A 10761-nucleotide genomic window follows, 5' to 3' on the forward strand; every position below is an offset into this window, starting at 1 on the left:
TCCGTCTTGGGTGAGAATAAAGTCCTCCCTCTCCCACCATGTCAGTTCTGTGTGATTCATTCGATTTATGACAGAAGACAATAATCACAAAACCTTTTTTAAAGCGTCAAGATCTCGTAGTCTCTCAAAACGCAACTCATCTACCCTCGGCCAAAACCGCGGCGGCTGTTTTGTTGCTGAGGACATGCTTTCACCTGTTTGCCATAAATCTGTGTCATGTGGATGTTTCACTACCAGCGTCTGTAGCCAAGATGCATTTTGGTTCTCACCGTTAGAACAAGATGTGTAGGCCAATGCCTCAGTCGCTCATTCAATGCAGCCTTAATATTGTTATATGGGCCTGATAGACAATAGTAATACTTCGCTCTAGTAATAGTTCAGCGATCAGTGTTTGACGTCTCGGTGGCTTTAACCTTGAAGGACAGCTGTTCCCTACAGCTCTATATGCTGGGTTATATTACTACATGCTGGCTGGGCACGATTCTCATGGAATATGCAGAGCTGATATCCAAAATGCCCTGCGGTGGACAGATTTGGTTTTAATGATTCATTGGTAACAAGATCTGTCGGTGGATCTGTCGGTTTTATCACTGTGGAACAGAAGTGATACGGCCTCAACACTGAGGATGTTGACATGCAGCCAGATAGAAAACAGCAACGGATTGGGTTACCGCCTCAGGATTGGTCAGTAATGGTGTCTGTCATCTCCCCTCTCTCCAGGCCTGCCAATCAGCACTTATGCCAAGTACTGCTATCGCAAGCTGCAGAAGGTCGCCGTCACTGGGGTCAAAAAGGTAGGAAGGTCATCCTAAAGCACTATTAAAAGGTCCAGGGAGGGGGTGTCAGAGGGGGTTGCTCCATCTCTCACTGCTGGTCTGGATGGAGGTTTCATTTACAGACTTTCTGCTGCAGTTTTATACTCTAATGATCTGAAGGGATATTGGGACTCCAACCCTCCCAGCAGACGAAGAGAAGTGGAACATTTCTATTGTTTTAATGAGTCAGTCTTGCCCCTGAGGTTAGTGTCGGCCGTGAAGCGTGGCACTGACTGAAGCATTCTGGGAGCTCTCACATATGTTAGCAATCATCGCACTGGGCCCTTAGGAGTCCTCAGCAAAATAGGCACTAATCTGTAAACCCAAACTGAGGTGGGGGGGTTACGACAACCTTTTAACCCCCCCTTCCGTCATCCGCTCTCTCCCCATCCACACTGGACACGTGGAGCTAAAGATGGGGTTCAAGTCTGAGCTCACACCCTCCATCAGTGCAGCAACAGTCTCCCAACCTCCACCCTGTCCTCTGCTGTGTCCCACCCTGTAATCCGCTTGCCCACAGCCGGCACACTGCAGCCTTACTGCAGCCCCAGGCCAAGCACTTTTACTGGGGGTTATATTTAACCCTCTGAGCTGCTGAGATGGAATCTGGGCTTTAAATATGGCCCGGTGTCTCCTTCTACTGTATACAAGGGAACTGACCTACAGTTCAGCTGTGATTACTGTAGGGAAGTTACAGTAGTGTGAGAGACTCCAAGTGGGCCTCAAGTAGCTTCCCTAGATAATGGGCTAGGGATAGCGTTCAACCAGTTCTAAACTTAATCAATAGACTTGTGGTTCTAGAGCTGTGCTTAGAGTCAGGTCCTGTCTACAGAAGACTCTAATGTATTTTTTTCCTTCTCACAGGGTCTAAGGAAGCCCACCCTGGAGGAGTTAGACCAGGGGAGGAAAGCCATTGTGACCCCCTCCCTGTTCGGCAGTGCTCTGGAGGAGATCATGGAGCGTCAGAGTGAGCGGTTCCCGGAGCGCAGGCTCCCCTGGGTGCAGGTGCAGCTGTCCCAGTACGTCCTGGCCCTGGGAGGGGCCCAGACAGAGGGAATCTTCAGGTGAGTAGTCACACCAGCACACCAGGCTGGGCTGCAGACAGAAGGGGTGGAAGGATGGAGGGGGGCAATGTTGGTGGCAATGGATAAACATAGGGTACCAGAAACGGTCTCTGCAGATGAGGATCCCTCTGAGGTATGGGGTAAGTGATGTTATGGGGGTAAAGAAAGACAGGCGTGGAAATACAGTTTAGCCTAGGTAGCAAACATGGGATGCAGAATAAGGGCCAGATTCAATCCGATCTCGTTTTGTCTGCTATACATGTTTTAAAGGTAATGTTCCCGCATTCGGGGAGACCACATTCACGGTAAACGCTGAATATGTCGGCTCAATCGGAAATTACCTTTAAATGTCAATCAAGGTATATCGCGGATCTTCCATGGTCCGGATTATATCTAGGCGTAAGACTGGGTCAGAGGCTTTGCTTTATCAGTAAGAAGCAGTACAGTCAGGGCTGCTCCTGTTCTGATACTCCTGTCCCAGCCCAAGGCCAGCAGCATTACGGGACCCGCCAAAAGCCTCTATCACATTACAGCATCATTGCGCAAAATGGTTGGCAGCATCATCTTGGTATGTGTGCGACATAAGTTCATCATTCACCTTCTGCTACTATTTCTGTCAAGCCGTCTACGCATCCAGTTGGATAAATCCAACGTATCCACCACACAGAACGCTCTGCCTGCAACTGCCTCTGCAACGCAATGCTGCAATGCAAACACAGTGTTCCATTGGAGATGAATGTACGTCTGTACCAAAACGCAATGACACTGTCAGTGTGATCGAGGTGTGAGACTCCCATTGGCTGGGAGGGGAGCAAGTTAGCCTGAAATTAGAAGAGAAAGAGTCTATGTTAAATCACTTAAACAAACACAGCATCTCTTGAAGGGGTATACTACAAAGCAGGATCAATGAGTTAGTCAGCTAATTTTGATGACCAACCAGAAACAACTATTGACTTTCTGGTTCAATAAGAAAGCTAAACTTCGATATGTGTTTTTGGTTGTTGAGTCGATTAGCCCATTCCTATTTCAAGCTCATCTTCCTAATGTAAGAACACTTAGGCCAGTTAGTGCTAACTCATTGATCCTGCTTTGTGGTATACCCTTCAGGACCTATGGGCTTTGGTAAACAAACAAGCCATCTGGTTAAACCTGGGGACGTTAATCATTCACTGACTGGGCTGTGGAGAAGAGGAGAGGACTGCGCCCTGTTCTCTCTGATTCAGACTCTCTCCTGGAGCATCCATATAGACGTCTGCAGCTCTGACGACCCCCCTCCCCGGTCTGGCTCAGACTGAAACAGGGTGGTCATCCAGACTCTCTCCTGGAGCATCCATATAGACGTCTGCAGCTCTGACGACCCCCCTCCCCGGTCTGGCTCAGACTGAGACAGGGTGGTCATCCAGAGAGATGGTAGCTCAAACAAACATTAACATGTTTGACTTTACCAAATGATACATATTCAGACTAAATGCCTCTCACATAACAAAGAGTGAAAATGCACCAGATAAAGCTCTTGCCCTGTCATGATTCAGATAACATCTAGGTAGTTTTTCCTAGCCACCGTGCTTCGTGCTTCTACACCTGCATTGCTTACTGTTTGGAGTTTTAGGCTGGGTTTCTGTACAGTACTTTGAGATATCAGCTGATGCAAGAAGGGCTATATAAATACATTTGATTTGATTTGATAACAGCATCCAGTAATTAAAGACATTGTTTTATGCGTGTGTAATGTAAATACAGTGGGTATAGTTTCCCCTTTCTCTCCCATTCTGTTTGTATTGGAGTACGTTTAGACGCAAGTGTTTTATCTGCACACAATCTCTGTATAAGTTCCTCTTTGTCTAAATTCTCATCACAGACTGACAGATTGTGGACTGTATATAGAACAAACAGGAGATTGATATGAACAAATGTGCACATTATTTTTTTAAGCCAGTTCTCATTTTATGAGTCACATCTCCCTTTTGTCGGGTGTGTGATTTGAAAATTGACAGGAAATCTACCCTGGCAGTTTATTTTAAAAACCATGCTATGGAAGGATTGTCTTTATTTTTATTTTCTTATTTAGCTTCAGGGTTTATTTATTTTTTCTAGACATGGGTCCCTGTGTCAGGGATATGACTGATGTTGTCCTTGTGGCTCTGTGATTCTGCTTAGGTTTTTCTTCTTGGCACAATCAGTTCCCTTGTAATAGATACCTCCGGACGTGTAGCACTGCTATGTCCATGTCTGCGGATATGAAATTACTTTCATACTAATTATATATAAATGGTATTGCATAACCATATCCCCCATGTGTGGACTAGACCTTGGCAACATGCTAAAGTCATGCTGTGGTTGTCCCTGGGCTGCTTAACGGGGTTGCTGCACCACCTAGTGGGGCTATGTCACAATCCAAGAACAATGTCAATACTCTCATACAAGTATTCAGTCATATTGAAATAGGAGATAAAGCTATTACTTCCTAGTCTCTAGGGGCTGTTATACTTCTATCTGCTGTGTGTCTCTTCCCTCAGGGTGCCTGGAGATATTGACGAGGTGAATGCACTGAAGCTGCAGGTGGATCAGTGGAATATTCCAGAAAACCTTGGCGACCCCAATGTCCCAGGTAAGAAGAAAATCCCTGTCGTTCAGGCTCTATTTCTCCTCTTTGCTGATGTCTTTCTTGGGGTGGCAGGGTAGCCTAGTGGTTAGAGCGTTGGACTTTAGTTAGTAACCGAAAGGTTGCAAGTTCAAATCCCCGAGCTGACAAGGTACAAATCTGTCGTTCTGCCCCTGAACAGGCAGTTAACCCACTGTTCCTAGGCCGTCATTGAAAATAAGAATTTGTTCTTAACTGACTTGCCTAGTAAAATAAAGGTAAAAAATGTAATTAAATAAATAAAAAATGTAGCAACTATCTATTGCCTCTTTTCAAATATGTTTTGTAAAGGCTGGGAACACTACTGTATGTCATGCAGGCTGCACACCATTGTGTATTGAAGGGAGTGTTTCTCTCTCCTCTAGCGTCTCTGCTGAAGCTGTGGTACAGGGAGCTGGAGGAGCCAGTCATCCCTCAGAGCTTCTATAAGCAGTGCATCAGTAACTATGAGGATCCAGAGGCAGCGATCAGTGTGGTGCAGTCTCTGCCTGAGTTAAGCAGGCTGGTGCTCTGCTACTTTATACACTTCTTACAGGTAACCCTCCTACATATAGGCCTCTCGTCTCCCCTCATTATCGCTCTCTCTCTTTACAGGTTTATCTGTCACTTTGTATGTTTTGCAGTTATAACTACATAATAACTGTAGGTTTTAATATAAACACAATTAACAAACACCACATAAATGTCTCTGAGCTTCACTTTCGCCCTAAACTCACTCCCTCGCTCTCCTGCAGGTGTTTGCCCAGCCCGTCAATGTGAGTAAGACCAAGATGGACGTGAACAACCTGGCCATGGTGATGGCTCCCAACTGTCTCCGCTGCCAGTCGGATGACCCGCGCATCATCTTTGAGAACACACGGAAAGAGATGTCCTTCTTACGCATGCTCATTGTTCACCTGGACACCAGCTTTGTCAAGGGCATCATCTGAGGAGGCCTCCTCTAGACCGCTCACACTACTCTCTACTGCCACCTCACCCACAACAAGCCCGCTGTTCCTTCACACATGTCACATGTCAACCTTCTCTCTGGTTCACTAACACCACATTCTGAGGACTACAGACAGTGGACTGTCCGGAAAGTGACTGGACATCAAGACAGATTTCCTGCTCTGAATCATCTCGTTTGAGACTTTGGGACAAGCTCACATGTGATGGTAATGGGAGACCGTTCATCAGTTTTAAAGCACACTGCAGGACATACTGTACATACTATATGTTTCTGCTCCAAACACTGGACCGTGCTGGCGTGAGATTCAGCATATGAAGAGCAGTCACAATAGGAGACTGTGATGCACATTAAGCCAGAGTGCAGGGAGAAATCAAGACAAATCTCATTTGTAAATATGGGTTTTTAAAGGATTACTTCCTGCTATGAGTGCCACATACATATCTGACGCTATGGTCATGAATTATGTCTCGTCATGTGTTCTGAAACAACTAAATGAGGGGAAACCCACTCTGTATTATCACCGTTCTCTTTCCTTTATTGTAATAGTGTATTCAAGCAATGTTTTCCTTCTCATTCTAAGTTAATTTGGAATGCTTTTTTGTCTAATTTAATATGAATTCTGTCTGGTTTGACAGAGCTGCAGGATGAGTTGACAAAAAAGTTTTATGCTCCTCCTGACCTCTCCACTGGCCTCAGAGACAGGTTCACTCTCGAGGTAAAAAAAACACACATTTATTTCTGAATTAAAGTTTCTCTAGCAGGAAAAATGATTCCCAATCAGTAAGGCATAGATGTGTGTACATGTGTTAGAGATACAGTCTTGGACTAAAATCATTAGGAGCATTTCTTATAGCACTTTCAGCTGTTTTACTCCAGACTCATACAGTGGGCTTATTTCCCATCCGTTCAGAGAAACACAATTATACCTTTGATGTAGCTCGTAAAAAAGCAAAGTTGAGCTATTAGCAGGTCAGGGGAAAAGAATGCAGGAGAAAATGAGAGTGCTGTCGCTGCCTGTAGCTAAAGCCTCACCCACGCCAACAGTTGTGAATTTACAGTGCGAGCCATAGGGAGGGGCCATCTGGCAGTGGTTTGAGGGTCTGAGGTACATTAGTGCCATAGACTGGGAGGAAAACCATTAAGACAAAACACAAGCTGATTTACTATTTTTAGACAGTGTTGCCTAACAAGGACTTTCCTATTCCTCTAAATCTCGTGCCTCATGAGGGGAAGAGGGTTTAAAATCCATATTTCAGCTGTCTTAACGGCCACGCTGTCGCTGTTATATTTAGCAGTGTTGTCAGGGTTTGGGTTTTAGCACCCCACATGTTTTCTCTGTGTCTACCTCATCTTAGTGATGGGCTCTGTGCTGCAAGGCTGTCCGTGTTTGCGGGTGTGTGTTTGTGTGCACGTGTATGTACGTTTTTGCACATCAGTGTGGGTGTTTGTGTATCGACTGTACATGCGTGTGTGTGTGTGTGTGTGTGTGTGTGTGGTATCAGAGATAGAGAAGCTTGTGTTCATACAGCACACTCTCCCTAATTCCTGGAAGCTGGAGCCCCTAAATTAGAGGGTGTGTTTAGCCAGAATAATGTATCTGGAGGCTAGATGGTTGTTAACCCCTTTTCTGCAGTCACAGCTTTTACAGCGGCCGTGACTCTGTGCCTCCATTTCTGCTTTACTATTCATCTTTTGAAAACCTAAACCCCCAGGGTTGAGTACTCCATAGCCACATTGGAGGATATACCCAGCTTTCCATCACCTCCAGCCAGCAGGGGCAGTACTGAGGTGGGCAGGGTGCACAGTGCTGGTATTTCTGGGAGTGCATCAGGGATATACAGTTGAAGTTCACATACACTTAGGTTGGAGTCATTAAAACTCATTTTTCAACCACTCCACACATTTCTTGTTAACAAACTATAGTTTTGGCAAGTCGGTTAGGACATCTACTGTGTGCATGACGCAAGTCATTTTTCCAACAATTGTTTACAGACAGATTATTTCACTTATAATTTACTGTGTCACAATTCCAGTGGGTCAGAAGTTTACATACACTAAGCTGACTGTGCCTTTAAACAACTTGGAAAATTCCAGAAAATTATGTCATGGCTTTAGAAGCATCTGATAGGCTAATTGACATCATTTGATTCAACTGGAGGTGTACCTGTGGATGTATTTCAAGGCCTACCTTCAAACTCAGTGCCTCTTTGCTTGACATCATGGGAAAATCAAAAGCCCTTAGAAAAAAAATTGTAGACCTCCACAAGTCTGGTTCATCCTTGAGAGCAATTTACAAATGCCTGAAGGTACCACATTCATCTGTACAAACAATAATATTCAAGTATTAACACCAACACCGTCATACCTCTCAGGAAGGCGGCTCGTTCGATCTCCTAGAGATGAACGTACTTTGGTGCGAAAGGTGCAAATCAATCCCAGAACAACAGCAAAGGACCTTGTGAAGATGCTGGAGGAAAGCGGTACAAAAGTATCTATATCCACAGTAAAAACGAGTCCTATATCGGCATAGCCTGAAAGGCAGCTCAGCAAGGAAGAAGCCACTGCTCCAAAACCACTATAAAAATAGCCAGACTATGGTTTGCAACTGCACATGGGGAAAAGATCGTACTTTTTGAAGAAAAGTCCTCGGGTCTGATTAGACAAAAATAGAACTGTTTAGCCATAATGACCATCGTTATGTTTGGAGGAAAAAGGGGGAGGCTTGCAAGCTGAAGAACACCATCCCAACCGTGAAGCACGGGGGTGGCAGCATCATGTTGTAGGGGTGCTTTGCTGCAGGAGGGACTGGTGCACTTCACAAAATAGATGGCATCATGAGGGAGAAAAGGATATATTGAAGCAACATCAGTCAGGAAGTTAAAGCTTGGTCGTAAATGGGTCTTCCAAATGGACAATGACCCCAAGCATACTTCCAAAGTTGAAGCAAAATGGCTTAAGGACAACAAAGTCAAGGTATTGGAGTGGCCATCACAAAGCCCTGACCTCAAACCTAAAGAGAATTTGTGGGCAGAACTGAAAAAGTGTGTGCGAGCAAGGAGGCCTAGAAACCTGACTCAGTTACACCAGCTCTGTCAGGAGGACTGGGCCAAAATTCACCCAACTTATTATGGGAAGCTTGTGGAAGGCTACCCGAAACGTTTGACCCAAGTTAAACAGTTTAAAGGCAATGCTCCCAAATACTAATTGAGTGTATGTAAACTTCTGACCCACTGGGAATGTGATGGAAGAAATAAAGCTGAAATAAATAATTCTCTCTACTATTATTCTAACATTTCACATTCTTAAAATAAGGTGGTGATCCTAACTGACGTAAGACAGGGAATTTTTACTTGGGAATTAAATGTCAGGAATTGTGAACAACTGAGTTCAAATGTATTTGGCTAAGGTGTATGTAAACTTCCGACTTCAATTGTATGCTGAGCATGCAGAACAAGGAGGAAGATGTCATGGACAGAGCCCATACTCTTACGCACTGAACTCCCAAAGCTCTGGTTTAACTCGTCTCCATCCTATGCTCTTCTGTGGATGACGGCTGTACATATTCAGTTTGATATGTGAATAGCAGTATGGTCTTTGGTCACTGATTGTTCAAACCAATTAGTTATAACATGATTCAACCATATTGTTAAAAAATATCAACTAATGTTCCATTCTACAGTAATGTCATTATTATCTTCATTTGACTTAAATGCTCGTGGTGCAACTCATCAGTGTAATTTTTCAATTTGATAAATAGCCTAACCTTTGACACAATCTTTTTTCGTCCTTGGAATGAGTGTTGATAGTGGTTGTTGAGATGATAGAATAGCTTAGGTGTGTGATGTTTACACTGTGTGTGGTTACAGTTACAACATGTGTGTGCACCTCATCCATTGCACTTCTATCTCTAATCCCCTGTCCTCACATGATGGATGCTATTGACTATTGTTGTAAATATGCTTGCAGGTCTTTGGGGTATGCTGTTTGAAAAACAATAAAAACAGCAATGGCAATCGTGATTTTGCAGATGCATTTATTTCATGAAATGATTGGAAAAATCAAATGGACAGTAAAGAAATGTGTTCATTTTGCATGGATATGAGTATTTAACTCTTAACTTTTGTCTCCTATTGACATCAATATGCATTTCACAGTTCAAGTTATTTTGTGACCAACAGAAACATTGAGTAGATGGCTAGAGGCCAGCGCTTACGCAGGATTTGGATCTGGGTGCCATTAAATCTATGTGCTAATGGTAGAATTATGTCTTTCACTGCATCCAACACACCCGGACCCTGACACATCTGAACGTATGTGGCCCATAAGCAATAAACGTTAACACAACCCCAACAGCAGCCATGGTATCTCCGTGTTAAAGCACACATACAAACCTCTGGACAGTTGTATGCAGGAGGCCAAGTAAGTATGATAAGCAGACCTGCAATTTAGGCTCAGCTGTATTTTCTAAGTGTAGGTGTTTATGTATAGGACACAATTGTTGCAGTGCCAAATCACCCTCAATAAAGGGAGAGAAAGTGGATGGGTGTTCTTTACCTTTTCTCCTGTAGGCTCTCCGTGAGGTGAGCCAGTGTGGCCCCGTCACATTCCAGGTAGTGTGGGGGCCTTGGATTTTGGTGTGTGAAACAGGAGTTACTTTGACTGTTGGTGTCTCTGTCTCTGTCACATCAGCTGTTCTTGTCCCTTGTTTGTTACAACCTGCAAGCACAGCATAAGCATGCACAACTCCACAAGGATACAGCTCAAATTATCTACAGGTTTTCTGTCAAGTATTTGAAAACATGAATGAATTCTGCATAATGCCCATTTCATTTGCTAGCTAGCACAGTGACTAAAACACAATCAAAGGAAAATACAAAAGCACAAATTTGAAGTGGCTTTTAATACACTATGTTGAGAAGTGGCTGGAAATAACATCTAAAATAACACACTTATGATCAGTGGTTAAATTGGGATTTGGGAGGTGGAGGGTGATATAATTTACTAAGTAATCTGACACTGACAAAAGCACATATTACAGCATACAACAGGTCACGGAAGTGAATGAAAATAAAATGATGCTGACATCTAAAATGTCATTTCCCCCTCCAGAAATGAGCCCAATACCATATAGGTCCATATTAATCAGAAAGGTGTCCAATTTAGCAATAATCATTATCACCTGATGTTGCCCACCTAATGCAGAATAGTGGCTAGAAATAAATAGGGGTTTTCCATCTGCGTTTATCCCAAACTCTAAATATTAGACTCTCTTGTGGCTAGTTAGAAACATAT

General features: G+C 43.8%; 1 protein-coding gene across 1 annotated transcript in view; it reads left to right on the forward strand.

Moving 5' to 3' along the window:
* The window catches only part of LOC115132166 (rho GTPase-activating protein 39-like), a 106001-nt gene extending 96513 nt beyond the window's left edge, over window positions 1-9488 (forward strand). The window contains 5 exon segments of the mRNA XM_029664472.2: window positions 721-794; window positions 1680-1879; window positions 4396-4487; window positions 4886-5055; window positions 5255-9488. Of these exon segments, the coding sequence (XP_029520332.2) occupies window positions 721-794; window positions 1680-1879; window positions 4396-4487; window positions 4886-5055; window positions 5255-5449 (731 nt within the window). The 3' untranslated portion in view covers window positions 5450-9488.
* The last annotated feature ends 1273 nt before the right edge of the window (window positions 9489-10761 follow it).

This window comes from Oncorhynchus nerka, linkage group LG7 (assembly GCF_034236695.1).
Source record: "Oncorhynchus nerka isolate Pitt River linkage group LG7, Oner_Uvic_2.0, whole genome shotgun sequence".
Classification (NCBI taxonomy): domain Eukaryota; kingdom Metazoa; phylum Chordata; class Actinopteri; order Salmoniformes; family Salmonidae; genus Oncorhynchus; species Oncorhynchus nerka.